Source organism: Ochotona curzoniae, unplaced genomic scaffold (genome assembly GCF_017591425.1).
Source record: "Ochotona curzoniae isolate NIBS_2020 unplaced genomic scaffold, NIBS_Ocur_1.0 scaffold_3208, whole genome shotgun sequence".
Lineage (NCBI taxonomy): Eukaryota > Metazoa > Chordata > Mammalia > Lagomorpha > Ochotonidae > Ochotona > Ochotona curzoniae.
This window is the reverse complement of record NW_024467106.1, coordinates 29376539-29404148: the sequence shown is the minus strand read 5'-3', so window position 1 is coordinate 29404148 and position 27610 is coordinate 29376539. Positions and strand designations below refer to the sequence as shown.

At 55.2% G+C, this 27610-nt stretch overlaps 1 protein-coding gene across 1 annotated transcript in view; it reads right to left on the bottom strand.

Annotated features, from left to right (window-relative positions):
- Positions 1-322: 322 nt before the first annotated feature.
- The window catches only part of SHB (SH2 domain containing adaptor protein B), a 103860-nt gene continuing 76572 nt past the window's right edge, over positions 323-27610 (bottom strand). The window contains exons 4-6 of the mRNA XM_040963517.1: positions 17385-17556; positions 14530-14649; positions 323-667 (exon numbers count right to left, since the gene is read on the bottom strand). Of these exons, the coding sequence (XP_040819451.1) occupies positions 484-667; positions 14530-14649; positions 17385-17556 (476 nt within the window). The 3' untranslated portion in view covers positions 323-483. The remainder of the gene's footprint in view (positions 668-14529; positions 14650-17384; positions 17557-27610) is intronic.

Sequence of the window (27610 nt, the reverse complement as noted above, 5' to 3'; positions counted from 1 at the left end):
TGCTTGAAGATGTCCTGTTGATGGTGCTGAGCTGCCGGGAGCAGAGCCTCTGTCCATGGGAGCCCACGTGCACACACACAGGCATACCCCCCAGGCTGGGCTGGGAGCCCTGGGCTTCCTGCCCACCCTTCAAGGTGTGAGTTCCCAGGGAGAACAAAGCAACACGCCCCGGGGAGCCGGTGCCCTGCCCTCCCTCTGGGCAGCTCTGTTTTTGTTCATCCTTCCCAGGCATCTCTTTGGATTTGCAAATAGTTTAATTCACAGAAATTCAGGAAGGGTTTGGGTGGGGGCTGGGATGGCTTCCGTCCCTCCGGCTGCTTTCAACTAGGCCTTCTTCCCCAGCCCCGGCCGAGTGCTGAGTGGCGACAGCCTTCTGGGGACACGCAGTGGTACCATACACATGACACAGACTGGTCACTGGCAGCAGGCAGGCAGGCAGGCGGGCGGCTGCGGGGTCCCAGCCCCCACCCGGGGCCGCTCTGCTCACAGGGTCCGCACGGCCACTGGGTAGAGGAGGGACAGGTGCTCCGCACCTTTGATGGGCAGCTTCCGGGTGGTGTAGTAGTGGATGACTTCCGGGACACTGTCAAACGGTGGGCTGTTCTGGCCCAGGACGTACTTCTCTTTGGTTTTGGCCAGTTTCATGTGCATGAAACCCTGATTACTCCTGTGGAATCAAACACAGAGATTGGTTAAGAACCTGCGGGACAGGAGGCCAAAGTGACCCTGTGGCCGGCTCGCTTGGTGGCATTTGGCAATTCTTGCTCCAGTGGTCGTCAGCCCCCAAGCAGCCGGCAGTTGTACACCAGAACGCTGGCCTGGGAGCAGCTGAGACGAAGCTGGGCCCGGGAGCACCCCTGAATCCAGCACCTCACCAGGGACAGCAGGGGTCACTACTCTCCTTCCCCGACTGATGAATGAGGAGACTGAGTATGGCAGGCCAGGATGGCAAGCAAGCTGTTCCCACTTTAGCAGTAGCACCTGGTCCTTGGGAAGGGGCTGCCTGGCCAGGGACTACATTTCCCAGCTTGCCTTGCATGTAGTTAGCCAGGGGACTAGCTCTGATCAGGCCACTGGGGGACATCATCACCCCGAAGCAATCACACAGCTCCTTGCACAGCATCCACCCGCCTGTGCAGTGTCCCCCAAGCTCCCGTGGGAAAGCCACGCACCATGCCATGTAGATCCTGGGGGCTCTCCCCAGAGGAATCAGCCTCGTTGTTAAGTCTTGGGTATTCTGTCTGTCGGAGTGTCAGAAAGCAGATGAGACATTCCTCTGAGGCCCAGCAGTATCTTTCTGGCCTGGTGCTTGTCTGATGCCTCCAGGGACACCTGCACAGCCACCTGCTCTTGCCTGCTGGAGCCCAGTTCCACAGAGAGCATCACCCAGGCCCCCCTCCCTGCCCATCAGGCCAGCTTCCCACCTGCCTGGAGGTGTCTGCTAGGTGCAGGGCACTGGTGGAGACGAGGGCAGAACAGGTGCCCTATGGACCAGGCAGCCTCCCCTGTGTCAGCACTCCAGGCGGAGTACAGCCTGAGATGGTCACAGTGGCTGGGACCTTTTCACTAACATGGGTGAAGCCCACTGCCATCTCTCCAGCCACTGGGCCTCCATCCACTGTCTTTCCTTCGCCCTTGGTCAATCCTGGACACCTGTGACCTGACAGTGGCCGAGGGCTCATCAGGGAGCAGGAGGTGGTGGCCTGGCCAGCAGCTGCCCTCTGGTTCCTTTCTGTCACTTGCATCGCTCCCACCTTTGCACTGGGGGACCCCACCAATGCCTCCTGCTGCTGGCACTGGGTTCCTTGAGAGCCCGCTCTATTAATACCTTAATCTGGGTTCCAGGACCATTTTCAAACGGGCAGAACAAATGGCTAATGAAGTGCAGGCGCCGAGCACTACATCTGTTCATAATAATGTATTTAGAGATGTCACCCCTGGCTTCAAGGAAATCATTTGGAGAGCAATTACAGTTTCAAGAGAGAATAATTCCTGTAAAGAATTGAAATTTAAATCAAGATTTTTTAAGGCTGCTGAGGTTCTAATTACAGCGCCTGTGGCAAGCTCTGCTTCCCCAGCGAGGGGTCACTGCACCGGAGGCTTCATTACTGTCGCGGCTGGGGAGCATCGGGTGCACTGGCTCAGGCCTTGGGGTGCCAAATGAGGAACACGAAACCCCACGGGGGCCAGCACTCCTCTACTGGCCATGGCCAGGATGGCCGATCCCGAGCCAGCCCGCCAAGGACTGTGACTGTGCCACGGTGCCGAGTGGCTGGGAATAATACAGTGGGGAGAGTGGAAAAGCTGGTTCCAGTCCCACCACCTATTCAGGTCCCTGCTAATGTGCCTGGGAAAGCAGAGGAGGATGGCCTTTGTGCTTGGGTCCTGCACCCACTAGGGAGACCCAGACAGAGTTCCAGGGCTGTGGGCATGAAGGATGCTGGGCAGGGAGCAGAGTACGACCTTGGGAGGTACCAAGCTGGTAATGCCTGGGGGAGTAAGAATTCAGGGCAAAGCAGAGGCTATGGAGGACAGGTGGCAGGTGGGGCTGAGCCCGACACCTCAGTTGTGCAGGCAAGCAGGTTCCGGCCAACTTTGCATCCCACATGAGCTTCCGTGACATTTGTCACTCAGCAGGGAGGCCAGTGATGGTGGCAGTGTCTCCAATGTCGCTGAAGGTTGAAGGTGGCAGAGGGAGGAACCTCTGAAGGTGTTGAGAGATTCCAATGGGACAGACATTGGACATGGTGGTGAAGATGCCACCTGATGTGCCCAGGTACCTAGCTGAGGGCGTGGGTTCAAGTCCCAGCTGCCCTTGTACCTGCGGCCTTCTGCTACGGCACGCCCTAGGAGGCAGCAGGTGACAGCGGCAGCATTTGTGCCCCTGCCATCTATGTGGGAGATACGGCAGAAATTTTGAGTTCATGTGGCTGCAGGCACTTGGGGAATGAATCAGTGGAGATGGAAGATCTGAGTTTCAAATAATAATAATGATTAGTAATAAAAAAATCCCCATGTGTTGTCTTGGTCTCCACTGCTGACAGGGAGGTGGGACAGCTGTCAGGCTAAGGGCCGCCACACTTTCCTCAATGCCTCCCAACCAGTGGGGCCTGCTGGTGTGCAAAGGAAGAGATGAAAATCTCAGGGTAAGGTGTGTGCCCAGCAGGGTCGGGGCTTCTTTGCAATGGCCAGAGACCAAAGACGGGGGCTCTCTCCCTTCATCACCCGCTTCTGGGCGCCTTGGAGCCTGCAGTATGAGTAAGGTGGGAGGCCTGCAGGTGAAGTCAGACCCAGCCAGGTGGGCCCAGGGTTGGGCCTGCTCCCAACGGGGCAGCACTGATCCCCTGGGGAGCCACCCTGTGGTCTCCTTTGATAGGGACAGCGTGAGAGAGCGAAGTGAAGGGAGGAGTGTCCCTCTAGTGGGTGACCTGCCTCATTACCATCACAAAACGCTCCTCCCCAACACCCGGATTATCAAACACACCCCACCTCACTTCATCATCACGGGTTTAATAAAACACTGCGCAGCCTGCAGCTGCCTCTGGCCACCCTCTCGCCCATGGGAGCGGGGTGTGAGGCCTCACCTCTCGCTTTTAGACCTAATTGCTCAATGCATATTTCATGAAGGTTTGCGGGTGATAGTTATGTTAAATCGCTTCTTTTCACGATGAAATGACTTTAAAAAAATACTTGCATGCAATATTTATGCAGGAGAAGGGAAAGGAATTGTCCTCGGGGGATGGCAGGGGAGGACCCGGTTACAGAAAGTGGCACGCACAGGCTTTCTGGTGGCCGCTGAGTCGGAAAGGGAATTGGGAACTGCTCTCTAGAGCCTGAACGATCCGTGGCTCCCCAGTGGGCAGGCAGCACGCCCGGAAGTGGGCTCTTACCACTGCAAGCTCGTGAGATCCGCATGCAGGGAGCCCTGTCCTGTGTGTTCGTCCTGATGGCCATGCCTGGCACACGGAGGGGCACCAGGCCCACTCTGAGGTGGGATAAGCAAGACCTACACACTCAAACTCAGATTCCACTGATGACATGGGTACAGTTCTGTCTCCCCATCAAATGGGTGCCCTTATGGTGGCAAAGAGGCGGTACAGTCCCAGTCCCAGTGGACCCTCAGGCTTGAGACAGTGGGATGACAGGGTGAGCTCTCTATGAAGTCTGCACCAATAGCATGGATGCCGCCACTGGGGCCAAGGAGGCTTCCCTTCTCCTGAGGCCGACCCTCACCAGCCTATGCTCCTCTGAGATCAACGTGCTCACTGTCTGCTCTGCACTCCCCCCAGCACCTTGAGTTATCCAGCAGTGTTTGGGGGACACGGGGGTGCCCCGAGCATCCAGAGGCCAGGGATGCACCCAGACACATGCCTGCTCCCTGTGACCAGTCTGGCCCCAGGTGCCAGCGAGGTTAAACTCCGGCCTTCCCTAGTGGGCAGTGAGTGCCTTGAACTCACCACCTGTGAAAAGGAGGTACCAGCAGAGTCCACCCTCGGGGCTGCAGAGGGAGACAGGACACTCCTCCCCACCCAGGGCAGGGTACTACACTGGGGCCTGAAGACACTGGGGGATGGCCAGCTCGAACCTGACTCCAGGACAGTTAGCTTCCACAGCCCAACTGGGCATCGAAGCGGGCACCCCAAAATTCCCTCAGGAGCCTTGTTCCCGGGCAGTGTTCTGGGAAGCAGGCTGGCAAGCTGAGATAGGGCTGGCAGCAGATTCCAGCTCTGGTTTTTGAGGTCAAGAGCAGGGCCCTGATGGAGATGCAGGACTCAAGGCTTGGGGGCCCTGGCAGGAGCCTGCTTCTCGCACACTGGGCAGGAGATGGCAAGTGAGCTGCTGGCCATCTGGTCTGCCTGGCTGGCTCCATGCCGTCGGGGCCGAACCCTGAGCGCGTCTGTTGTCTGTATGTCTGGTCTGTTGCTCTCAGCCACACTGACCATCCAGAAGCTCCGGACACAGCTATGCAGTTCCTGGGCTAAGCAGGAGAACCTCAGTGCTGGCTGATGTTGGACAGGGCTCTTCTGCCCTTAGGTCCATGTCCAGGAACACCAAACGGGGACTTCACACCATCTCGGAGGCACGATGCCACACAGGGGACCTGTGAGCGTGGCAGTGAGGAGAGGCCTCTCTGTGAACACAGTCAGGGTCTCCGGCATCTATTGAGTGCCGACTGTGTGCATGGCACTGCATCCAACAGGGGGAGAGGAGACCCCAGTTGGGGGCTTTGAGACTACTTGGTGTGGCAGAGTTAGCTCCATTTGGTAATGCTCAGGGGTCAGAATGCCCTTGCTCCTTGCCCCCATGCCCCCCACTGTGGACACCACCATTGGCTCTGACTGCTCTAGCCCTGCAGTGATGGCGGCACGCCCCTCATCATGCCCCATCCTTGAGTCAGGAGCTCTTACCTGCTCCCAGGCTCGTACCCTAGGAGCCCTGGCCACAGGTGACATAGCTGCTGGCCTTAACAGCTACTCCTACAGCACTCATTAACTGGCACATCATCACACAGTGCACACAGTGGCACCCCCTCCCTAGGATGGTGGAGCCTCCATAAACACAGCCCAGGGACTCTCCTGATGGTATGGCCTTTGTCATATTATTCAGCATGCATGGGCCATGGGGATGACCAGCTTTCCCAGTATAGCCGCATGCTATGGGCTCCCAACAAGTTTTTCACTGTTGGGACCAAGTACTTTGTTGAGAAGCACAGCTCCCGTGGATGGAACACCTGAGTGAACGACTCAGGACACAGAGAGGCATGTGTTTCCTTGGTGGGAAGCCTTGTGTCCACGATGTGGTCATGTTGCCACCTGTGCGGCTGCCCCAGCTCAGCCCCGGCTCATGTCAGAGCTCACATAAGTACCCTGGTTTCATTGGCATTGCTAGCACACACCTCTGAGGTCTGTCCTCGAGGGCCACGCAGACAGGCTGGAGGAGCTGGACAGAATGGATCATGACAGCTCAAAAGTGCATAAGGCGTATCACTGATCACTGCATCGTTTACGTCCAGAGGGGCCTGGGAAGCAGTCTGGCCACTGCCCCCATTGTACAGAAGCAGGAAGTGAGGCTGCAGGGGTGCTAAGAGGTAGAATGAGATCTGAACCAGGGATGGTGGCTCTGGGCAGTGCATACTCTTGCCTTGATGCTCTACGGTGTGACGACCAATCCCAAACAACCGGCACAGGTAAGCCACACAGAAAAACTCAAAATGGAACCAAGAGCCAAATCAGGTCTCCTACCACCCACAGACAAGGAGTTTCTGGCTTCGCCTTACTTCAAAACAAAACAAAAATGAAAACAGGGGCTGGCATTGTGACAGCACCTGGTAAAGCACCAGGTATCCCTTGTCAGGATTCTCACTGAAGTCCCCAAGCTGCTTCGCTTCTGATCCAGCTTCCTGCTCATTCACTTGGGCAAAACAGAAGACAGTTCAAGTGGTTGCGGCCCCTGCCACCCATGTGGGAGATGAGGATGGAGTTCTGGGCTCCTGGCTTTGGTCTGGCTGTTATAGTTATTTCAGGAGTGAACATGCAGGTTAAAAACTCTGTATTGGGCCCGGCACAATGGCGTAGTGGTTAAGGTCCTCACCTCGAACGCGCCCGAATCCCATATGGGCACCGGTTCTAATCCCGGCAGCCCCGCTTCCCATCCAGCTCCCTGCTTGTGGCCCGGGAAAGCAGTCGAGGACGGCCCAAAGCTTTGGGACCCTGCACCCCCCTCCCCCCCCCGTGGGAGACCCGGAAGAGGCTCCTGGCTTCAGATTGGCTCAGCTCCAGCCGTTGCAGCCGCCTGGGGAGTGAATCATCGGACGGAAGATCTTCCTCTCTGTCTCTCCTGTCTGTATATCTGCCTTTCCAATAAAAACAAAATAAACCTTTAAAAAAAAACTCTGTATCACTCTAGCTTTCAAATAAAGAATTTTTTTAAAAAAAGACTCATTTATTTTTATTGGAAAAACATACTAATAGAGAAAAAGAGACACAGAGAGAAAGATCTTCCATCTGCTAGTTCACTCCCTAAATGGCTGCAATAGCCAGTACTAAGCTGAAACAAAGCCAGGAGCCAGGAGCTTCTTCCAGGTCTCCTACACGGGTGCAGGATCCCATATGGACGCTGGTTCGTGTCCCAGCTGCTCCACTTCCCATCCAGCTCTCTGCTTGTGGCCTGGGAAGCAGTCGAGGACAGTCCAAAGCCTTGGGAACCTGCACCCGTGTAGGAAATAAAGGAGGTTCACTGTAGAAAATCTAAAAACACAAGCAAAAGGTGCCAAAAAAAAAAACCCAAAAAAACAAAATGAGTCACCTGTCACTTCACCTTTTCAGACAGCCGCTGTTCCTCACAACTTGGTACAAGAACTTCCTTTACTTCTGCCCCACCCATGAGCCTATGTCTGTGTAAGCACTTCTGGGCTGGGCTGAATGCTACGATTCACTCACAGTCATAGCTATTCTAGGATGCTGTCATTATTTTTCTCCTGAATAGAATCCCGCCTGTCCCCCCAAGCACCTGCTATGTGCCAGGTCCACTGGCGGTGGGGAGATAGGAAGACAGTGACAAAGTGACAAAGACATCCTCACTCAGCCACAAGGTCATACTCTCATCTTGAGGGTCAAGGTCGGCAGCTGTGGCTGCCATAGGGGTATTGGAAAGCACGAGCTCCAAGTTCATGCACTCCAGTTTCCACCTGGAAATTCAAACTGAGTGATGCTTTATAGAAGAGAACCCAACTCGGAGGCTGGTGGGGGAGGGGCTGCCGCAGAGGCCGCCTGGTTAGCCATAAACCTTGCAGAGGCTACCTCCTCCTGAAAGCCCTCCAGCAGAAGACAGAGAAAGAGGAGCGAGAGGGCCTGGCGAAGTTGCCTAGTGTCTAAAAGTCCTCGCCTTGAATGTGCTGGAATCCTATGTGGGTGCCAGTTCTAATCTTGGCAGCCCCACTTTCCATCCAGGCCCTGCTTGTGGCCTGGGAAAGCAGTCAAGGATGGCCCAAAGCCTTGGGACCCTGCACCTGCATGGGAGACCAGGAGGAAGTTCCTGGTTCCTGGCTCTGGATTGGCATAGCACCGGCTGTTGCGCTCACTTGGGGAGTGAATCATCGGATGGAAGATCTTCCTCCTCCTCTGTATATCTGACTTTGTAATAATAATAATAAAAAAATCTTAAACAAAAATAAATAAATCTTAAAAAAAAAAAAAGGAAGGAAGAAAGAGAAGCAAAAAGAGAGATTAGCAACCCACCCCCCCCTCAGCCATGGTCTCCACCTAAAGCATTCTAGTTGCTTCCTCCAGCTGTCACTGCTGAGAGGCCTGGGGAATGACCCAAGCCTGCACTTGACACTGCTGCAAGCCCACAGCCTGAGTCCCACTGAATGCCACTGGGCCAAGGAAGGGGGCAATGCCATTTGCCCCAGGGGCCTTATTGTTTACTGAACTTGAATCGATGCAAAAGCCCGCAGCACACTCATGTCCCTAGGGCCGACACCACGACTGTGCAAATAATCCCACTTTCGGTTCCATTTAGCTTCTGAGTCCTCCCTGCCAGCGGGGATGGAGGAAACACTCGTGGTCCAGGGCTGCTGTTGAATACATCAAAGTAGAAAGAGGTTGGAGACGTGAGTGGAAAGAAATGCTTTTCTTCCTTGGACCACCTGGAGCTCAAAGGGAGCTGCCTCAGGGCCTAGGAGGCATGGACCAGCTGGCAGGCCAGGGAGACCCGATGCCTGCTCTGGCAGCCTTACCAGCCAGGCAGATGCTGGTGGAAGGATCCCAGACCCCAAGAGTGGCCAGGAAGGCTGGACAGGACAGAGCTTTGTTCTCAGGGTACAAAGGGCAACTCTGCCTGCTGGCAGGGAGGGGGATGGGCAGGTCGGGAAGGACATCCTTCCTCCCCTCGCCCCAACTAGTCAAATAGACCAGGAATGGCAGAGTGCAGGCATGGCAGAATGTGCGAGGGCTCCTCTAACGGCTGGATTTCAGGTAGTGGTGGCAAGACAGGAGATGAGTTGGGGAGGGAGGGGAGCCTGTTTTTCTCTCAAAACCAACTATATTTCAGGTCCATGTTGCCAGCTGGCCATGCTGTTCCCCACCCAGCTGCTCCCAAAACCCACCCATAGCACTGACTCCACGCCCCTCCTCTCTTCTCCCACTGCCTGCTCAGCAGCCAGTCCTTTCCCTGCTCCATCACGTATACACAGCCAGACAGAGGAGGGTCTGCACCCCTGAGCCGGCCCCGGCCTCGCTCCCCTCTCTGGCTTCTTCTACTCCCAGCCCCTTGTGGGAGATGGAGAACGTCTGAGAACAAACAGCCGACTCTCTAGGCCTTTCCTGGTCACGTGTCCCACTCGGGACGCAATCCTGAAGCTGTCAAAGTCTCAGTTCCCCCTCCTGGTAAGGGGGAGGACCACAGAGCTGTGCCTTCTCTAACGGCTGTTTGGGGGCCGGAAGCAGATTTCCCTGGGGGCTGGTCAGGCATTCTGACCAGGGGATTGCAGAGTCAGACAGACTAACCTCTTCAAGCCCAGGATATCCCTGGCATGCCGCTGCAAACCAGGGAGAAGTATCAGAGAAACACCTGGTGAAGGAGCCCGGCCAAGGTCCTGGGGCCAAAGCATCCAGAGACCTGGCTGGGCCCAAGATCCTCGAGAAGAAGAGGGTGTAGTCCATGAGGCAGAGCATCAGGGTGACAAGCCCAGCTTTTTTTCCCCTAACTGTGATGTAAGGTGAGTGTAACTACGTAAGGATGGAGGAGAAGGGCATGTGCAGGAGCCTTGGTCAGCCAGCCTTCAGCTCGGTCGCCCACCCCGCCCAGCATTCTTCCTGCTTGCTCCTGGCTGTCAGCCACCACAAACCATGATTGATCAAGCAGCTGCCCACCGGACCCAAACAGGCCACTGTTGCAAAACATGCTCCTTTGCTGCATTAATTCATGAGGGGACAAGAAAAACTCACTCAGCAGAGGAAGTAAGTGGTGTCTTCCTACCATCCCAGCTGGAGAATGGATCCTGGGACCTCCCCCCAGCCCCCCAGACTGGAAGCAGGTGCATTGACCCAACCCTGGAGCCTCATTCTTACAGAAGCACAAGGCAGGAGAAGTGAACCCACATCCATGGAGCAGAGCAGAGACAAGCTGGCCTTGTCACCTAGGACTCTGTCCCCTTTGCAGCTTCTATGGCAATGTCTAAAGTCTCTAGAACAGCCAGGGAGCAGAGATGACCAGCAGCTCCTAAGGCACAGTGCCATGCAAGGGGCTTTCCTGCCAAGCCCTCCTTCTTCGGCAATGATCAGGGACGCAGAGCCAGTTGCCTAGCATTGCATGGTTGCTGAACGGTGGCAGTGGGACTTGAACTCGGGGCTTTCTGACTACAGAAACTGTGGTTTTCCCTCTGCAGCTTGCAAAGGGCTTCCAGCCCTGGACTTGGCCAGCCTGCCTGCTCCTGAACTGCCCACCATCTCCCGGGCCTCTCACGACAGGTCTCCCTTGCAGCTCAAGCAGCCCCCTTGACATTAGTGTGGTCTGTAGTTCACAGCCTCTGGGCCTGGTCTGCTCTCACTGCACTGTACCTGACCTAAGCCCTGCTCTCCCTTCAAACACCTCCTCTTCAAGTCCCCGCTTTCCTTGCTGGCCCATAGGAACATCTCCCTTGGGTTGTTTTTGATATATCTTCTATGGGTGACTAGGGGAGGATTCAGGGACTTCCTGCTAACCTGCAACTCCATAAGTCACTGACATTGAACAGGGATGGAGGTGGGAGGAGGAGGAGGGAGACATATGGGCCATCAGGCTGGAGCACCCGGAAACAGCTCTGGAGCACTGGACTCTGGCTGTTTGCCTTTGGGATTCCAAAGCCAGAGGCCCCTTTTGTGAGGACTCAGGGGCGGCTTCCTCCGTTGGGTTCGGGACTTTCATGACTTGTTAGAGCTGGGGATTTCCTGTGTGTACTGTCCCTGCTCCTCCCTACCCCTGGGGAGTTCCCATGTGCCTCGTGTCTGTATTGCTTGGCAGGAACTTGGAAGCCAGGACTTGTGGAGGGCCATCCATGGAGAAGGATTGGTGGGGATCCTCCAGTCTGTTCCCCTCCACCTATCTTGCCAGAGGAGGTGGGAGATGATGCTGGAGTTTGATTTCTTTTTGCCAATCTCTCAAGACCAAGCTCTCAGCTTCCCAAGGCTGGTGTGAGCGTGTCCAGGGGCCAGGAATGGGTGCTAGGATTAAAAGAGGGAAGGGGAGCCCAACGACCCAGCAGAGACCCAGCCAGGGGAGTAGGGGGAGTGGGAAGTGATGGAGGCAATGAGGTCTCCTTGTGGAGGGGGACCTCTGAGACACAGGGGGGTGGCAGCCTGGCCATGAACCATTACAGATGTCAGCTTCCTTACATACAAAGCAAAGGGACTGGGGCGACCCTAGTTGGCCACGTGGCTCCCTGCTCCCTGGGATGAGCAGGAGGGCAGTGTTTTCTGGTGCCGCTGTCATTTAGGGCAATGGCAGGCTGGTATGGGGAGGCCCCCAGGATACCTGTGTGGGACTTCTGGCACATGCAATATCTATTGACATGGGAAAGTAGAGATTTGGGAATTGGAGAGGGGGTAGGGAGTTCGCCCAAGTGGAACCTCTGTGGCGGGGGGGGTCCCTGACACTGAGAACTGTGTTCCAGCTCCTCTGTGGGGGGAGATGCTGAAGTCTGCAGGGCTCTCCTACAGCGTGTGGTGGTTTTGCCCAGGCTATTGCCTCCACCTGAGACACATGCCTGACTTCTCCCTGAGGCTCCCCACTATAGCTCTTCCTGGCTGTCCACCCAAGTGCCAACTCGGGGTCCTAGATTACCCCATCCAGGCAGACTGTCCTGCAGTGAGACACAGCTGGAACCACCTTGGCATGCTGGCTTGCTCTCTGATGCCCAGCCAAGTGCCTGGTACAGAGGGTTCAGATGCATGGGATGGGTGGAGTGCCTTGTCCTCCGAGGCTGGACTTCCCCAGTCTTCCCTCCATGCAGAGCAAAGCTGAGGCTCTGGGTAGAAGCGGCTAGAGGCAGGCGGGAAGCAGCATAGCTAGGATTCCAGTGTCAGTGCGCACCCTGCCTGCGTGGGGAATGCCGTGCCCCACCCCACTCATCCAGGCAGGCCCTGCCCCTCACATGCCAGTCGACAGAGCTGGTATCCACCCCAAGCAGCTAGGACACTCAGTACTAGGACCATCCACCACAGTCAAGGTGATGAATGCCAGGATCTTGTTCTGTGGTCAGCAGGTGCACTTTGGGCTGTTCTGGGAAATAAGCCCACCTCCCTCTCAGCGGTAGTCTGGCCCAGGCCAGGATGGGTCAACTCACTCCTCTCTCACCCCAGTGTGGGGATTCACAGGACAGCTCAGCAGGTACATCCAGCCTTCTGGCTTTCAAGGGTGGTGACCTGATAGCTCTAGACAAGCATGCAAAACTATACCTCCACCTCCAGCCCCTCTGGGAGCAGACCAGCCAGCTAAGCTGCAGTCCCTGTGATTGGACTGACAGAATGAGTAGGAGACGAAGAGCCTGATGCCTGAATGCAGAACATTCTTGCCTGGGGTCCAGCCTGCATAGGCTTCTGAGCCATCTCCCTGTCACCCTCCTCTTCTCCGGGCCTGGAAGGTGCACTGGATTTAGTCAGAGCACACGGGGAACAAAGGGGTTGCTGGACCTGCAGACTGGGTTACCTGGATGTGTGTGGAGTTTTAACAACTCCTAAAGCAGAGATGGGAGTACCCTGCATGGCCAGCAGTGGTGACCCCAAGACTCAGAGATGGGAAGGAGCTTGTTCAAGATTATCCAGTGAGCACCGAGCAGTGTCCAATCCTGAACTTTGGACATTAGGTCCTTCCTGTGGCTCTCGGGGAAAAAAAATGGACTTTGTCCTAACAGTAGGGCTGATCACAGGAATCAGGGGCAGGAGGCCATGATGCCAAGATGGTACAGATGTGGCTGCCTGGGAGTGGGCCACTGCCACCTCCAGGGCATAGATGAGGCAAAGTGCAGAGAGGTGGTGGGACCAGCCAAGGTCATGTCCCTAGCAGATAGTATACACCAGGGAGGAGGAGCAGGGAGGAGGGAACATGGCCCTGCTGGCATTGAGACCTACTCGTGAGCTGGGCCTGTGTGTGTGGCTGCTGTCTGGGCATGGCAGGGTGTGGATTCCACAGGTTGGCAATGGTGTTGCTCATACAATGCCTTGCTGAGCTGCCACATGGCCTGGCTGCTCAGCAGGTGGCACCACGGGCCTTGGCACTGGCCTGGGACATAAATAGAGCAGCTATCCCAAGCTCTGCTTGGCACTGGGTACCTACCCTTTTGCTGTGTATTCAGTCAGTTCTTCTGCAGAGGGCCCTTGGGCCTTCAGGCCTGCCCTTCCCAGCCCCAGCCCAGACAGATGGGTTTCCACAGGAGATTCTCTGATAGAGTGACAGGGAACACAACCCAGGCCTCCCGGGACAGCTAGTGCTGCCAAGGGCTTCCTTTACCAGTCCCTGCCAGGGGATCTGTGGGTGAAGGTGGTGAGCACAGTGCCCTCATCAGCATCCCAGCAGGCCAGCTTTCTGTCACTGAGTGAGTGGGACAGAGGGCCTCACGGCTGCTAGGGGATTTGTGCTGGCTGAATGAAGGTTTATACCCCAATTATGTCATGAAGTTTTATTTGTGCCTCTTTCTCTGGGCCCCAGTTTTCTTACCCATAAAATGGGCTGTAGACAGTCTCTTAGGCATCACTCAGTAATGGCACTCAATAATGGGGTCCCTGTCCTAATGCCTTTCCCTTACTCCTGGGCCCACCCATCCTGATAGCAAGGTCTTGCAGGTGAGGAATAATTGAACACATGCATGTATACAGGTGCGAGCGAGTGCGTGCAAATACACACCCCTTCACCACTCCCCCCATCCCCAACACTGCTTGGATTCTTCCCAACAGGTATGAGGCATGTAAATCAGGTCAGCTGAGACAATGGCCGGGGCACAGGAAAAGGGCTGCTCTCCCAGCAGCAGTGGAAGTCCAGCCCTGGCCCTGCCATGTGGACCACACCCTCTCACTGTGTGCCTCAGTTTGCTCATCTGCAGAAGGGGGCCATATGTCCCTCATCAGAGGGCTATCATGAGGTTGGAGGGGGCTGAGGGGCTGTGGGTTCCCACAATCCTGGCTGGATAAATCCTGGGAGAAGACCCTCTCTCTCTGAGCAAGGCAGCAATGGCTACCACAGAGGCTCCTCAGAACGGAGGATGCTCCAAGAGCTTTGGGTTCCTGTTATTCACATAGCAGACTTGGAGTTCCACGCTTGGGGCTTCAGCCTGGCCCCAGCTGAAATCATTTGGGGAGTGAACCAGCAGATGGGAGATCTCTGTAACTCCTTTTGTAAAATAAATAAGTCTCAACAAGGAAATAAATAAATCATTACAAAAGAGAAGAGAAAAATGAGGGTCTGCTGTAACTCATGCCAGCAAGCTTCCTGAAAGGACACAAACTCGGGGGGGAGCGTGTGGCCTCACGGAGCTGGGTGGGCAGGGGTGGTACTCACTTCAGGGAGAGGGAGTAGTCGTGCTTGCTGGTTTGGCTGTTCCGGACAAGGTAGCTGCACTCCTTGCACAGTCGCAGCAGGTTCTCAGCGTCTCCTCTGCTGATGGCTCCGTGATACCATCTGCGGGTAGGGGGAGGCAGCGTGAGCTCAGAGCGCAGCAAGCACAGGGCAGCCAAGGGGCGCCCACGGTCCTGGCACCTGAGGGAGGCATGCCCTGAACGTCTTTGGTTGCTAGGTACACGTGTATCTGTCTGCTCATGGAACAGATTTTCAGCAGCTCCCAGGAGAGAGTGGTGCTGGAAGCCCAGAGTACCCTCCGCCAGGGGAAGTTCCTGCTGTGGTGGGGGAGCTGGGCAGCAGGCCCACTGGTTGTCACACAGCTGGGCCACATGACCACAGGGCCTGGGAGTTGCAGGGAGACTGTCGTTTCCAGCAGGGGGCCGTGGGGGACATCCCAGAGAGAGTAGTGTCTCAGTATAGACTGCGAGGGAGGAAGCTACGAAAAGGTACTTTTTCTGGCCTGGGGAAGGGCCGGTGTGAGGGCCTAGGCAGGGGCCTGGCAGGTGGGTTTTGGAAGCAGCCCAGGGCCAGAAATGGCTAGAGGGGGATGTCCCAAAGCAGGTGCCTTTCTCTGAGTGACAAGGAAGTCATCAGAGGACACTGACTCGGGGGCCACTCTCTCTCTGTGACATTCATGGGCAAGCTCGTTACTTTGGTCTGGGCACAGTGGTGAGATGGCTGCATTGTACTGCTGGCCAGTGGCCCTGGTTGGGCGTGTGGACACTCCAGCATCACAGAGGGGAGCAGCAGAGAAGGGAGTGGAGCCTGCATCTGCCCAATCCCCCCAACACAGAACCACTTGTAACTGCTGGCTTTTGGGAGGGGTGGAGTTTTTGTTCAGCAGACTCTCATCTGCCTGACAGCAATAGGCCCAGAATACCCCTTGCTTCTATGAGTGTGTCTGAGAGGCAGGCAGTGTAGAAGGGGCTGCCAAGAGCAGCAGAGATGGTGGCCAGGGTTGAGGCAGAGTCTGGCAGTGGTAAGGTCACCAAGAAGCATCGGCAGCAGCTAGAGTCTGATCCCACCACCCGCGTGTGGGTGAGCCCCTCTTCCGCCCTCTGCAGGCTCCTGCCTGGCCAGTGGCTGTATGTGTGTGAACGAGGACACTGCGCTGTCCTGCAGGTGGGGGGAGGCCCAGGGTGGATATTTCCATAGGCACCTGCCACCGTGTGCTACCTGTTCCTCAACAGCTAGCAGCATGACTGTCACACAGTTATCACTGGTGCTTAGAAAAAGCCAGGTCTTGGAGAAGCAGGTGTGACTGTCTCTATCTAATGAGAGCAAGACTGGACTGCTGTCTGTCCAGGAGGTGGCTATGGAACTGGCCAGTGGAGGGGAGAAGTGTGTATGTGTGTGTGTGTGTGTACACATGCAGACTGCAACCCCTCCTTCCTGAAGTTACAGAGAAATCAAGAGGGACACGGAGGATGCATGGGCTGCCACCACTAAAATGTACCTAGAGACCTGAGGCCCAAGCTGTGTTGCCGCCAGTTAGCACGGCTGCAGCTGGGAGACGCAGACGGAGATACCCAAGGAAATGGGAGCCCACGGCCTGGGTGAGTCTGCCTTAGGGAGAGACTGTGTGAGGCGGCGCTGGGGAGCTGACAACACCAGTGACTCAGGATGTCCCCAGAGAAGTGCTGCCCGGCATCTGCAGCTCCCAGGGCACAGCTCCTGGGGCCTCTGGGTACTTGTTAAAGGTAATCCCGGGGGTAAGCAGGCTAAGTTGCTGTTTCCTTCCCCTGAGACATCACAGGCAGACAAAAGCCGGGGACCTGGGGTCGGGGATGCAAAGAAACAAGGGGTGGAGGGCACTGGGTCAAGGTGCCGGGGATCTGGGCCAGCTCTGGGCAGGCTGGGCACCACTAGCCCCAGGGGATGTCCATGACAGCTGCTGCTGGGCTTGGCTGCTAGGCTCTGCCTGGACGGAGGAGATATTCCGGGCAGAAGCATGTAGGGGACGTAGCTGGATTTCCTGGAGCCACTGGGTCAGGGCACAGCTGGGGATTAGCACGACTCCACTGTCGTTGTCACATGGTCCCAGCAGAGGTCCATTAACTCGCCAAGTATTTATTCATCACTCGCTACTCCCTTGATCTCCAGGGCTGATGCAGAGTCGGGGGTGGGGTGGGGGGCAGTCAGCAGGCTGACCTAGCAGCTATGTCAGACAGTGGCAAGTGTGAAGTGGGCGTGATCGCAGGAAGTACAACCTTCAGGCCAAGTAAGGCAGGGAGGGAGGGTAAGGGAGACCAGCCAGGGGTAGAATCAAAAAAGCAGAGTTGGGGGGCAATTCCCAGGGCAGATGGCAGGCTAGAGAAATGGAACTCCTCCCTACAGGTGAGAGGGAGTCTTAGAGAAGGGAGATGATGACTGTGGCTAAAGGGCAAGGCAGTGAAGTGCCTGGCCCAGGGCAGTGCTGGGGGAGGCTAGGAGGGAGAGGGCTGGAAAATTCAGGGACAGGCCAATGAACACAGGTGGGAAACCTCTAGGGAAGGAGATGGAGAGAGGAGAGGGTTTGTTCAGCTGGGACCCAGCAGCCTGGGTGTAGAAACAGAGCTGTAAGCCAGAAAAGAAATCAGGCCCTCAGAGGTTGCAGGTGGGCCAAGACATGGCCTGGCTGCCAGAAGGGGCATGCAGGAGGTCAGGCATGTTGCTGACTTGTGAGTGGCCTTGCCCTTCCATGAGCCTCAAGGTATACTTGATCAAGGGAACAGAGGGTACACGAGGGGACCCCTGAAGTCCTGCCAGGCCCCCCTCCATCCCATCATGCTTGATGGCACCACTCCCACACTTACATTTGCTTCTCGAGTGGGACGGTGGGGTCTACTCTCTCACCCAGGATCCCGCAGAACTCAGGGCTGCCATGTTTGATGGGCTTGAAGCCTCCTCCAGGGGCACGAAGCTGACGTCGCCGGTCCCGGGAAGGTGAAGGGGATGACTGTCGTTTCTCGTTGCCGTTGAACTGGGCTGCAGGGCACAAAGCGAGTGCATGGTGACTGGCAGCTTGGCCTAAGGGTTGTGGGGAATGGGGAGCAGTGGCAAACAGGGCTGATGGGACTCTAGCTTTTGAGGACATGACACAAGTGCTGCTGAGCCCCACAGCATGTTTGAGGGTCTGTGAGGTTCTCCAATGAGGGGTCAAGGCTCTCCCTCTGGGCCAGCAACTTGCCTCCAAGGAGCTCCTCCCCTCCTGTCCCTGGCGAGGGCCACACTGGTCCATCTAGCTCCTTGCTGCTGTGGGAGCTCTGCTCAGGGGTCCTTTTGCAGTCCCCAACTCTGCTCCTCTTTATTCAAACTACCTGTGTGGGCCTCAGGGTACACAGGCAGCCTGTCCTGGGCTCAGCCAATATCTGGGTGAAGCTAAGAACCTACAGATAACCCTACAAAGGTAAAACAGCAACTGCTGGTCAGGGTCCTGGGGAACAACAGCTGGTCTACCTCACAGGCTGCCTATGGGCCTGATTCCTCTGAAGCACGGGGTACTGAGGGCTCCTACTTCCTGAGGATTTAAATCAACCACTGCACACAGACTGTCTTGTGGGGAGTCAGTGAATACTTCATAAATATTTACTTCTGAGACCAGCACTGTCTTCAGTGGATTAAGCTGCTGTTTACCAAGATGGCATCCATACTAGCCTGTTGGTTTGAGACCTGGCTTCTCTGTTTCTGATCCAGCTCCCTGTTAATGCACTTGAGAATGGAGGAGAAGACAGCCCAGGTACTTGAGCCCCTACCCTCCACATGGGAGACCTGGATGGAGTTCCTGGTTCTTGGCTTTAGTTCCGTCCAGCCCTGGCTGTACTGCCCATTTGAGGAGTGAACCGGCAGGTGAAGATCTGTTTCTCTTACCTTCTGTGATCTGCCTTTCAGGTAAATCAATAAACCTCAGAGACAACTATCCACTTTTATTATCATCACATCAGTTCCGTGCAAACACGGGGGAACCCAGGAGGCTCCTTCGAAGGTCCCAAGGGTCCTGAACCCCCTTTCTGCATCCTGCCAGGGACCAGTATGGCCTTGGCTAAGTGAGTGAACTTTTCTGAGGCCCATCTCCCATGTCACCACTTTGTGAGGCGTGACAAGAACAGGTGCCTGGCACGCATGGGTCATTGGGTCAACCAGGCATGGCTGGCAAAACATCTGGCTGTAGGTCCACAAGACACGTTCTTGGCCAAGCCACACATACAGGCAGAAGTTTTCCCGCTAGCCTGGGAATGCAACTCCAGGTTGACAGCACTCAACCCTCGCTTGTGGACAGTGGTGCAGTGCTGTCTGCTGGGACCTAGAAACAGGCATGAAACCTGTTCTAGACTCAGCCACCAACAACCACCTCCCTTGGACACCTCTACGTACCCCTGACTCTTACAGACACTCCTCTGTAGGGATGTCACAGTGGACAGCAGCAAGGGCCATCTCCGGCCCCTAGGGACTGTGTAGAACATGTGGCCGGCCTGTTTGTCCTGCAGTCCTGTAGATGTTACCTATGACCTTCCACAATGTGCATACACTAGCGCCAGCCATGGTTCAAGGTCAGGAACAAAACAGACAGAGCTCTTGGTCCTGGTGAGCAGACATAAGCACTGGACGTGAGCTTCTCAGCAGCTGGTGATGAGTGAGGGCCTCTGTAGAAACAGCTGGGGGAGGAGATACATCCATGGGAAAGACATGTGCAGAGGAGAGACCAAGCTCCTGGGGTAAACTTCTGCTTTGAGTGCTGCAGAAACAACATGGTTCAGTAGATGGAGAGGAAGGAGGAAGACATGGTGCCAAAGGTGGGAGCTGCTGAGACATTCTGATGGGGAAAGTCAGAGTGACAGAGAGATAGGGACAGAGATTGAGATCATTTATCTGCTGGCTCACTCCTCAAGTGGCTGCCAAGGCTGGGGCTGTGCCAGGCTGAAGCCAGGAGCCAGGAACTTCATTTGGATCTTCCCTGTGACAGGGGCCAAGCATTTAGGCCACGTTCTGTTGCTTTCCTGCGTGCCATGAGCAGGGAGCTAGATTGGACGTAAAGCAGCCAGGATTTGAATGGGCATTCACATGGGATACCTGAGCAGGCAGACTTACTTAATCTGCTGGACCGTAACTCGGGCCTGAGTTTTACTTTTTTCAACGGGATATTTGCTTTATACTTTGTGACAGGACTGCTGTATGGCAAAGAAAGGAAGGGCAGGGGGTATGTGGTAGCTCTCTGTCTTTTCCATTCAATTTTGCTGTGAGCCTAAAATAGCTCCTTAAAAAAAGTTTTTTAAATGGGGTTTAATGGATGATGAGAGCAGGTGCCGGGGGTATAAGGGAAAGACAGCAGGACCTGTGCAGGGTCCCAGATGCAGCATGAGTGCAGGAGTGGACCGGCCCTGAGGCCTGGGCACTGCATGGAGGGGCAGGAAGACTCTCAAACTTGTTGAACGAAGGCCTGGTGCCAGCCTAGAACTGCCCACAGCCCTGGATGCCAGGTCGGGGAGCTGGTAGGGTAGGTACTTGCTGAGGGCTCCAGCTCTCTTGTCTGGCACGGTTCTGTCCTGTAGCCAGCCACATATAGACAGTGAGGGCCTCTTGGCTGTCCCAGGGAGCAGGGTTGGAGCTGGGGTGTGAGCCATATCCATGGCAGGCACACTGGGATGGCACCAGCTAAGATCAGGGCAGGGATTTCTGTGGTGGGATGGCAGAGGTGTGCACATGGAGCAAGCAGGAAGGGGTCTCCAACCTCTTCTCCTGCCTGATTCCACTTAACTGTCTGGGGTCACCTTTCCCAAGAAGCTGTCCCTGACCTCACCCCCAAGACTCATTTGGTCAGTTTTCTTGGTCAGTCTTCTTGCAGGGTGCCCCATGAGCTGAGCGCAGGGGGCTGTACCACCTCTGTTCCAGTCTCCATGCCTAGCAACACACCTGCTGACATAAACAGGTACTCAAGGGAAGACGACAAGAGGAGACTTAATGAGCTCTTGTTTTGCTTTATTGGGGAGAAAAATATCGGTTTTCATATACGGTAAATTGGATAAAACCTCCGAATGTCCTAGTCAACACCATAATTCCCCACTGAATTAATTTATACATTCGCTGGCAAGCTTAATAATATAGCCATATAGTTTAGAGAGAACAGGTGGTGATGACTGACAGGCTTAATTAGGCAAATCATTTCACCTAAAATACAAATATGCAAACTCCCGGGTGCAGCAAAAGAAAAAAATTAAGAACAAAAGCTTCAAACACAACTGCTTTCATTCCTTCTAATTAAGTTTCTCTTTAATCTGCAATTTAAAGTGGCAATTCTTTTACTTTAGTGATTTTTTTTCTGCCAAAGATAAAGACACAATTCCCCCCAAGAATATCAGCATTTAGACAGAGACTGTGCATCGCCCCCCCCCCAGCCACCACGTGAGCTGTTAAAATGAGGAAGCCTAATTAATCCCACCTATAGGCAATTAAAAATGGAAGTTGGGATCCCTGCAGGGGCGAAGAAGTGAGGGTTGGAGCTGGGAAGATGACGTGCTGGGAGGACCTCTCATTGCACTGGGGCTGGCCTGGCTCAAACACACTCCAGGGCTTGGCTAGCCTTCCAGCTTGGTCTAGACACCTTCTGGAATGTTCTGACATCCCTTCAGATCTTCCCCTTGTTCTGATTCCCCTTCCAGGCTTTTGGAGCCCACCATCTGGAATTGGCAGACCTGACCTCCATCAATCTCGAAGTGTGATCCTCGTCAGTAACTGGAGGTCGATTCCAAGGCACCTCCATCAGTGCCCATGGTCACAGGAGAGCTTACAAACCCTCCTTCCAGGTATCAGATGCCACCTTCTTCACACCACAATACCCCAGTGAGCCAGAAGCTTCGAGAGACCTCAAAGCCTCCACTGATCAATCAGAAAGGCCACATGGGCACCAACAGTTTGGAAAAATGGCCTCATCTTTACTTAGTGCTTCCTATGCATTGACGGGCACCGTGGAAGACTCAGGGGGTACCTGCTCCTCCAAAAATTTATTCATTCATTCTGTTTGAAAGGGAGAAAAAGAGAAGTTGGAAGGGAACATGGGCTGCATTTGCTAACCACGTGCTGAGACGAGGGCCTGGTATTCACTCCTGATGTCTATCACTCACCAGGTCCAGGAGCCAGCCCCAGGCATGGACCCCTGAGCTATGCAAGCCCTAAGCTGGGACTCCCCGTGTGCTTACTGTGCTACAGCTGTGTCCCTAGGAGCAAACAAGGAGCAAGACCATGTGTTACTGGTTGGGAAGGAGGGAATGGATGACTTAGCCAGAGATCCAGCAAAATGCCAGAAACATTCACAACAATGCAGACACCTGCTGATGGCAAACTCCATCTGCACCACAAGTCCCTGCTGCTCACTTTCCAATCACAACTGATCCTCGCCGACAAACTCCAGGGAAGTAAACAACCTGAAAAAGCTACGCACGCACACCAAATCCTTGTGTAGCAGAATAACCCTATACAACATAGCTTTGTTTTCCTCAAATGTCTTGAAAGGATCTCCTTGAAGACCCATTTTGTGGATGGAGAAATGGACGCCCTGAGAGCCTAGCTCTCCTTCCAGGCAGGTTGTAAGATAGCATGCACCCCAGCAAATGTTCAGCTTGTGCTTGTAGGATCACCAACAAGGGGCCTCTGTGTTCACCTCACAGCCACTGGCAGGCCCTGGGGCACTGCATGGCCACCCGGTGTAGGAGGAGCAGAGAACAGAGGCTTTCTTTGTCACCGCCACCTGGGCCCCAGGAGGGCCACTGGGCTGGGGAGGCAGGCTTGGTTGAGGAGGTGTGGCTCTGCCTTCTGATCTGTGGTCCCCTCCCATGGGACACGTGGACAGCCAGAGCTGGGCACCTGGCCACAGGCAATCCAAGGCACAGGCCGTGGGTAGAGGAAGCCACTGTCCTGTCATAACTTGTGTTGCAGGTGAGAAAGAGAGGCCTGCAAAAGTGATGTCACACCCCCCCTTCCACCCCTTGCCTTGTCAACAGTTCCACTTGAACCTGGACATGACCCAGCTCTCCCAAATCCTGCAGGCCATAGCAAGTTGGGCACAAATCCTGTCCACGGAGCACCATATTCTTGAGACAGCTGTGGTGATGCCAGTGATGCCAGAAGCCCCCCTGAGCATTCACTATGTCCTCAACTCTTACTGCCAGGCACCACCTCACTTTACAGATGTAGAAGCAAAGGCAACTAACTGAACAGGCTTTTACAATCAGTTCACCTGGCCCAATCCCTCCTGGAGTCCCTCCCTGAGTTCCTCCCTGAGCTATGGGCCAAGCCCACCTCTCTAACATACTTGGGACCTGCTCAAGTCTGAGGCAGGTGGCCCACCAGCAGGCATCCCCCACGCTGATATTGGAACCCCAGTCCCTGAGAAATTGACTTTTCCATCATGGACAAGTCTAGGACTTGCATGGAGCCATGCAGAGACGAGTTGCCCCAGCTGTGTGGTTCACAGTCTCAGGCCAGCTGTGTGTTTTTGTCACTGCCTGCTGTACACAGCTAGGAGGGGGGCTAGGAGGATACAAGCTGGGCGCCAGCTGTACACACAGCTCGGAGGCTACCTGACATGCCTGGACTGCCACCACAGCTCAGCCACCGCCTGGCGTGGCCTCTTGATTGCAGCTGATTCTCACATAGGCAGGAACCCTTTCCGTTCCACCTGGGCGTTCAGATAGGTTGACCACAGCACCCAGAGCTCTCACCTGCAGGCCTCCCAGCTGGGGGACAGTGCATGGCATGCAGGAACCGCGCACACTCCCTCTGGGATAGCAGCCTTGCCCCCTACCCATTTCCTGAAGGCTTCCTGCATTCCTGAGGTTCGAGTTCTTTCATAATCCAACCCCTAAGCCCCTGCTCCAGCACAACTAAGTGCTCCATGGCAGGGGACACTGAGCTAGGTGGGACACAGGTGGGGACCACGACAGCCATCTGGGATCTCTCAGATCCACATGTAGAACTCTGAGCCCCCAACACACCTCTCGGCCTCTTCCCCCAACCACAGGAGGAAAAAAGCCTGTCCAGCGCAGCTAGCAGGCGATGCTGATGTCTTTCTTGTGGGTCACCCAGTGAATTCAGGCGAATCTCAAACAGAAAGCCGACTGGAAAAACCTGTCTCCGGTAACACATTAGCCACAGGAAGCTGGCGATCCAGATCTCCTGCTGAAACCCACCCCCTTTCCTCGTCAGACCTGCTGTTCACACGTGTTAAACATTAATTACAACTGTTACTCATTACAGAGCACAAAGCTCCCGCCTCCCAAGCGGCGATTGTTCATTTCCTTCCGGGGCCCAGGGCATTCTGGGTGGCTATGCAGAGGGCAGGAACCATCCCGGAGCCAGCTGCACGGAGACGGCATTGGTGGGTGTGCAGCAGGTGGCTGTGGCCAGGTCGAAGGTCTCCCCTCCCCCGCAGTCCACAGAATCCGAGTCCAGGCGTGTTTACCTGGGCAGGCGGGGCTGAGTCACAGGGTGCTGTGGGCACAGCAAGCACAGGGCAGTGCCCCACATGTAGCCTCCGTGCGTGTACACGGGAAGCATACAGCAGGGAGCAGGGAGCAGGCAGCCCTGTTTCTGCCTCAGCTACCCCATTCCCACCCAAGACGAAGGGCTCTGTTTGCAGTCGCTATGTAAGGGCAACTGAAACAGCACCCAGGGACACCCCAGGACCAGCGTCCAATCGTTCCTTATCCCCCCCCTCACTTTAGGGTTTTCTAAATTCAGGTCCCTAATTGCATTAGTTCCAAGGTGACTCAGGACTGCTTAGGGAACAGACACAGCTGACACCTTGCTTTCTCTGCCTCTGCTCTTGCAGCCTCACTGGCTGAAATCCAGAAGGGGTCCAAAAGGGGTGACTGGCAAAGCTGCGAGCCCTGCTCACGCCAAAAGTTGCAAGTGCAGATCTGACTGGTGACACCGGTCCAAGCTGTGGTGTGAATCCAGAGGAAGGGACCTGGTTTTAACCAGGGTGAGCCTAGGAGACTTCTTGGAGTAGGCGACATGTCCCCCTAACTCCGTTCTGACCCTAGCGTTAGCATGTACTCTGCTCTGGCTCTCACAGTGGGGTCCCAGGTCCCCAGAGCCATCTGCTGAAAATGCAGGTTCTTGGGCCTTCTGAATCAAGGACTCAGGGTGGGGCCACACAGTGGCTTCAACTCTTCTCTGGGTGACTCAAGCTCGAGATTACCTATTCCAGGTAAACCAACCAATGCACATGCGTCACCCCTGGAATGGGGAGGGGCTCCCCACGCCCAGAGCCTCATCCTTGGGAGGGACTGAATGAAGAACAGAAGCCTCTGGAGACTTGGGGTGCTAACTGCTGGTGGGATACATCCTAGGGTTTCCTACAGGACTGGGGGCTGTTTTACCACTCACTGCCAGAATGAGCTTAGTGAATGGGCCCTCGGTGGCTGCTTTAGAGTCGGTTTATGAATATGGCTTCTATATGAAACTAGACTTTATTTAATACAGCAAGCCTCCCCTGCACACTATAAGAAGTCTGACAAATGCGACACCCTTCAGCGACTTGCAATGACTTTCTGCCCAATCTTCTCACTGGATTGTCACAGAGCCCCCAAATGGTACACAGCTGTGCCTAAGCCCATTCTACAGCTGGGAAAACTAAAGGTTGGGGAGACTACACAGCTCATCTGAGGTCCAGAAGCTGCAATCTATGTGAAGGAGAAATGGTCTGATGCCTTCTAGGTGAGGAACCCACCAAGCAGTAGGGTGAGGGGCGGGGAGTTAGAGAAGGACCCCAAATAACCATGTTGTGCCAAAGAACTAGTTTGAGTCATGTCTGTCTTCTACCTATGCCAGCAGGCAGACCTGTCTCAGGCTGAGCCCAGGACGTTGCCTAAAAAGTAATTTCGCTGGAGATACACCTTCAGACAGTGAGTCACACATGAGAAGATTTTGTTTCTCGAGGATCTCTATCTGGGGTGCCACACGCACCCCATCCTCCCCATCTGAATGGCTCCTCCTTCACACACCCTGATTACCTGCATCTCAACCGCAGATTAACACACCCTTAGCTCTACTCGCTGGGTTAAAAGGAAAATGTGGCTCCACCCCCTGTGCCTGGCCTGGCTAGCTCTGCCATGGAGTCTTCAGCAGCCCCCTGGCACACCTGTGCCTGCCTCAGTTTCCCCAGAAGGTCAGGTGCAAATGGGACTCTGCTGTGTGGGGTCCCTCCTTGTTTTGAGTGGTGGCAGAACACAAGCAACCAGCAGCACAACTCCTGTGACCCCTGGCACCTGTTCAGAGCATCCTCAGTTGCAGCCTCTCCAGAGGCCCTGCACCAGCTGAGGCTGCAGGACACAGAAGGCACAGAAGACTGCTGGCAGGCTTCAATGATGGTCACGGATGCACCTGGATTCAATCCATGGTCATGGATTCAATCCAGGCTGGCATGGGGTGAGGGGTTGGGGAGAGGTACACATCCCATGGGATTAGGGCCTGGTTATTTCTTGTCTTTGGGCCTTAGTTTCCAAAGTAAGAAACTAAGAGAAGGAAGTAAGATCCAGGAGGAATTGGCAATGTACACACAGCAGGCACATGGCAAGCACTGGCTACGCCACCCTGCTCCCCCCGATGTGCTATCTTGCAGTGAGGATACCCTCCCTTACTTCCCTGATGAGGGAATCAGGGCTCCCAGGTCAGGTGCAGACCCTGCTTCTCCAGCTTGCCTGCTCAGCCTGTAGCCTCTCCTTGTGTGCAGGATCCACCTGCTCCCCTCACCAGCGGCACCACCAAGCCATGGAGTCAGGAAGACTCACTTTTCCAATACTTACTTCCAGACATCCTTTGGCTACACATCGAGGGGAAGGAGGCCATTTCTGGATTTACCTGTGGCCTTATAAAATGTGGCCATGCAGACTTGCACAGGGTGACTCACACCAGGCCACAGTGGGACCCAGCTCTGGAAGGCAGCTGTCCCTTGCACGTTGTGGTGGGAGAGTTGGGGGAGGGCTGGTGGACTGGCAGCTTGGTGGACAGAGCCTGTGGGGAATGGTCTAACCGGCTGTGAGTCCTTAGGAGGCAGAGACTGGGCTCTGACAAGCCACAGGGGTTTAGCTGAGGTCACACCAACCTCTTACAGGGTGAATGAGTGGGAAACACTCAGGGCCCTGGAAGAACACATAGATGTCTCATTCAGCAGTCTGCAACCTCTGGGAGAAGTGGAGGGTTGTCAGTTCCAAGGAACGAAGACACCGCACAGTCCAGAATGGCTGTTTTACTCATGGCTGGAGGGTGAGAAATCTAAGGCTGCGGACAGACTGGGCATCAACACCTACCTGTGCATGTGCTGGGCTGCATTCTGAAGCAGAGCCCATGGGCCCCCTCCCCAGATGCAAGACAAGTGGCAAAGAAGGAGGGTACTGTGGCAGCACAGGTGGAGCCTGGCTGTACTCCTGCAGCTGGTGGCAGGGCCAGCCTCCTGTTGCCAACCCTGCCTCGCCAGAGCTTCTGCCTGCAAACCCTTGAGGGGTGAGCAGCTCATGACACATTCGGAAATGCTGTCCACGGACCTGGGCTGGCAAGCCTGGCCTGGCCCACGGGGCCCTCTCACAAGCTCTGCCCTTGGGAACTGTGAACACATTCCCCAGGATCCCTCACCCAGCTTAAACACACTGAATCAGAGAACACGAGGGTTAAGCACAGAAGGGGATGTTTTTGCCCAGGTAAATTCACCCCATGGATCCCATACCCCAGGCTGCCCAGTCCCAGAAGCTGAGAGGGACTGAGAGGCATTTCTAATAGGTACAGCTGATGTAGTAAGGTCAGGGCCCAACCAGGCCCTCCTTAACCATACAGGCGACTTGTTGAAGCAGGAGTATCCATGTATGTGTACACACACACCCACTGATGCAGGTGGGAACTCTGGCCTACATTCCTGAGTAACTGCACTGCTGGGTGAATACACAGGGCCAGCAAGACACTTTTGCAAGCCCAGCAAGCTGTTGCCAGCCATCCTTACTGTACCAGCCTGGGAGGCCTTTCAACCTCTCATGTTCTGCTACTAAGGGGATGG